This window comes from Cibotium barometz, chromosome 1 (genome assembly GCF_041138505.1).
Source record: "Cibotium barometz isolate CiBa-2024 chromosome 1, ASM4113850v1, whole genome shotgun sequence".
Taxonomy (NCBI): domain Eukaryota; kingdom Viridiplantae; phylum Streptophyta; class Polypodiopsida; order Cyatheales; family Cibotiaceae; genus Cibotium; species Cibotium barometz.
Window position 1 is genome coordinate 25,768,075 of NC_141046.1, and position 4,183 is coordinate 25,772,257.

Consider the following 4,183-nt stretch of genomic DNA (forward strand, 5'->3'; position numbering starts at 1 on the left):
AAGGATATGACACTGGATCACCAAGATCGCCTAAGCAGTGGTGACAGACTGTCAACAATAAACATGAAAAGAACTGTTGTTTAGTTAGTCTCCATTTTATTGGTTGAGATGCGATGATTAGACCTTAGACCCACAGAAGGCTTTCTTGGCCGTAGGGTCGAACTCTCCTTGAAATAAGAAACTTTCTTTTGTTTGTGTTAATGTCACTAGTTTGGAACTAAACCATACTTTCTTGTTAATCGTCTCTTAAAATAAATGCAGGATGTGTTGCAGTACATGGAAAAAGTGTTTGGCTTAGGATTTCTAGTTACACCTTCAGAAACTGGCAGCAGTATTTCTTCTCACTCAATGCTACTTTCAAGCACATTGGATTCAGTTTCTAATGTGGGGAGTGCCGGTGCGGCTGTGAACTCTCCTGTTAACAGCACGATTCCTGAAGCCAGCCTCACAAGGTCCTCATCAGAAGAAGTTTTGGATGACGAGGTTTTGAGTCTAGGTTTGGATATGGAAGGTTCAAACCCAGTGAAATCAGTTGCTCCATTGTCATTGCTATCAAGTGCGATTCGAGTGTTGCCAGATCGACCGCCTTCTGCTCCACCACGAGATTCAAATGTAAAGATTTTACTAAATTTGAATAAGGTTCATCTCTTTTTGTGCACTAGGAACATTAGAGCAGCCAAGAGGGAGATTAAGCTAGCCATGAACTTGGCTCAAGGAGGTGATCTTGTGAAAGCATTGATGCTGAAGGCCCAGCTGGAGTATTCACGGGGTAACCTCCGGAAGGCTGTGAAACTTCTGACGACGTGCAGTGGCAGAGAGCCAGAAATGAGATGCATAATCTTGAACAATCTGGGTTGCATTCATCATTACCTCAGGAAAGATGGCGCATCTTACCTTTATTTTCTGAAGGCTCTCCAAAGTAGTACATCAGCCACTTCAGAAAAGCCTCTCAAATTGTCTACATTTTCACAGAACAAGTCTGTTTCCATCCTTTACAATTGTGGATTGCAGCAGCTGAGAAGTGGCAATCCGATCTTAGCAGCTCGATGCTTTCAAGAAGCAGGCTCCTTATATCATAGGCAGCCTTTGCTCTGGCTCCGTCTAACAGAATGTTGCATTTCAGCCCTTGAAAAGGGCTTGCTTGCAGATAGTGGGTATGACAACTCAATCAAGAAAGATGAACTGAGGGTGTCCTCTATTGGACTGGGTAAGTGTCGTAGGCTAATTCTTCCTGCTGGGAGCTTGAATCCCTGTGTGTCAAATAACAATGTGGGTTTGAAATTTGAGGACGATGGTGGTGCTGTGAGTAGCCCTCCGATTATGAATGGGATGGATTTTTTTGTCTCTGGCAAACCGCATAAGCTTAGCTTAGTGTTTGCCCGGCAGTGTCTCCATAATGCCACCCATCTTCTTAGTCGGCTAATGAATAGAGCTACCAAAGCTGCAGCTGAGACTGATACTATGGAGGTTGAGGAGGATGTTTGTGAGAATTTATCCATCCAGAATGCAAAAGGGAGCACTGTGGCAGGACTGCAGACTAGTTCAAATGGAAATAACAAGGAGGGCAAAGTCAGCAGTACAAGTACAATCTTAACTTCTGTTACTGCTTTTGAAGAGGATCAACAAAAGCGGAACTCAGCTGTTTTGCAGTACATCTTGGCTGATCTAGCATTTGTGGAGCTTTGTCTGGATAATCCAGTTAGGGCTCTGAAAACCGCTCGACAGTTGCTACAACAGCCCGAGTGCACTAAGCCTTTCAAGTTCTTGGGGGGTGTGTATGCAGCTGAAGCCTTGTGTCTCTTGAATAGACCAAGAGAAGCAGCTATTGAGCTTTCCACGTGTATGACAGAAAGCAACACTCTGGAAACACCTGCAAATGGGGGTGATGAAGATGGACAAAAGTGGAAAAGCGGCGAGAACAGTGAAGCCAGTGGAGAGGGTGATGATGGGGTCAGCACTGGTGCTGGGAATGCTTCGACATTATCAGAGGCTTTAAGCATATCTAGCTTGACGGGCACAAGAGCACGGGCATCGCTTTTTGTTAATCTTGCCATGGTTCATGTAATGCTAGGTGATCTCTCTCAAGCACACCATTTTGCAATGCAGGCAGTTTCCATTACCCCTGCAAATCCATTGGCTGTCTTGTCTGTGGTTTATGTGAACCTGGTGCAAGGAAGAACACAAGAGGCAGTATCACTTTTGAAGCACTGCCGGCATCTTTGTGTTGTGAGTTCGAGATTGGGTTGACTTGTTTTCCTCTCCCATTTGTTGTATTGAGTTCTGCCGTGCTGCTAGGAGTCAGAGCATGGAACATGCTTCTTGTACCATAATTGGTGAAATTAGGCTGTTAACAAGGTGTCACTTGCTGACCCTTTTTTTACATGTCAGTAAAGATGTCAAAGGTTGAAATGGAAGAATGCAATTTCTATGAATAAAAGATAGACAAGGATGACAGAAGTGCCATTGCGTGTGCGTGTGTTTTGTGTGTGTGTGTGTGGGGCTCGGATTCTCAATAAATGCTTGGGTCTCGGTCTCAAGGAATACGAAAGAGAGTCCACTCATCACACAAAGTTCTGGGCTCTGCATGGTTTTTTTTTTTTTAAAGGGTTCCTTCAACCATTGCATACTAGAAGCTGGAGTTACTGAGTGCCACCACCATATTTCAGCAAGGTTTTACACTCAAAGCCTCTCGTATGTAAGCCTCTAAGTGGCTCAGGAAACAAAGTACGCTTGCAACACAATGACACGCTGGAATGGAGGTGTCAGGTGGCAATTCTGTATATCTTGTCTTGTGAAGTTGTGTTCATGGAAATATGAAGCCAATTTTGTGGGTGAATACTTGGTCGTTTAATGTTTGATGGTGTGTTATAAGAATGAAGTTGGGCGCACACGTGTGAATGGAGACTAATCATTAACCTGGGCATACTCGTGAAATCATAAAACTGAGCATTTGCTCAGGTTCTTGAGATTAGCTCAGTATTCAGTAGAGCATGTGACCTCTTGATGGTGTAGAGAATGGCTGGGAGGAATCAGGGGTCGTCATGGTCGCGAGGAGGCGGAGGTCAGATGCTCAGAAATTCAGTAGTCAGATTAGAGTTACACGTGGCAGCATGTGCTGTATTCCACATTCCCACTGCTGAGTTGGCAGCAGCTGATGAACTGCTGCAACTTATTTGTGTTTTTTACAGTGGTGATTTGATGGCTGAGATTCACCCTCTGCCGACCCACGACCATGACGGTGGCAGCGGTGGGTATTAGTAGAACATGTGAACTCTTGATGGTAGGAAAGCCGTTAGAGCATGTGGCCTCTTCATAGAAACCCTAATCTCCCTGCTCTTTATAAAGAGTGCTAAGCATTTCTAGTTTAGTAGTCGCCTTGACAAGGCCAAGGCATTTCTCTTTTCTACTTCTCACGAATCTTTTTGGAAAAATTTGTAAAGGATCAAAATTTAGAGATGAACCAACTACTTATCAAAGTTAATGAAAGTCCATGTACATTTTTCATGGAGGGACTTTGGAAGGAAAGGGCAAAAAGAGGGTTCAGGTATGTGTTCTAAGTTTTCTTTAATAAAGAAAATTCAAATCACAAGGGTTCAGGTATGTGTGCTATGCTAGGTATCTCTAGTAGTGAATTTCATGGAAGAGCATGAGTCCAACTTGAAATTTTGTCTAGCATATTCTTATTTTATGAATCAATGGAAGAGGACTCGATGATGTACTAGTGCTTGCAAAGGCTACACCCTCTTTAAGCTAGGAGCTAAACTCCCCACTTGAGTGATACTCAAGTGCTACCCTACTATTTATTGGTCCATCTTCATATGGTCCAAATGAATGTGTCTAGGTCATCAATGGGCCATGCTCTTCAAGAAGGAAGAAGTTGAATCTGGTGCAGAGGAGTCTAGACAAGTGGATGTGTTATGCAAGGACATGAATGTGTTGCTTGCAAGTGCTATTTTGTCTAGACAAGTGGATGTGTTGTGTGTGATGCAAGGACATGGATGTGTTGCTTGCAAGTGCTATTGATATTACTGACACATTTAGAATCATTCAAGTGCTTGCAAGTGCTATTGATATTACTGACACATTTGGAATCATCCAAGTATTACCCAACAACTTCCAATACTCGACCACTTCAGATTCCTATGGACGTTTGAATACTAAAGACGTAGGTACACAAATGGCT

At 43.4% G+C, this 4,183-nt stretch overlaps 1 protein-coding gene across 1 annotated transcript; it reads left to right on the top strand.

The window, feature by feature from the left end:
- The first annotated feature begins 255 nt into the window (after positions 1–255).
- On the top strand, positions 256–2,457 carry LOC147641790 (uncharacterized). The gene has a single exon (XM_086790631.1). It carries the CDS (start codon positions 256–258, stop codon positions 2,245–2,247), a length of 1,992 nt encoding a protein of 663 aa, XP_086646757.1. The 3' UTR covers positions 2,248–2,457.
- The last annotated feature ends 1,726 nt before the right edge of the window (positions 2,458–4,183 follow it).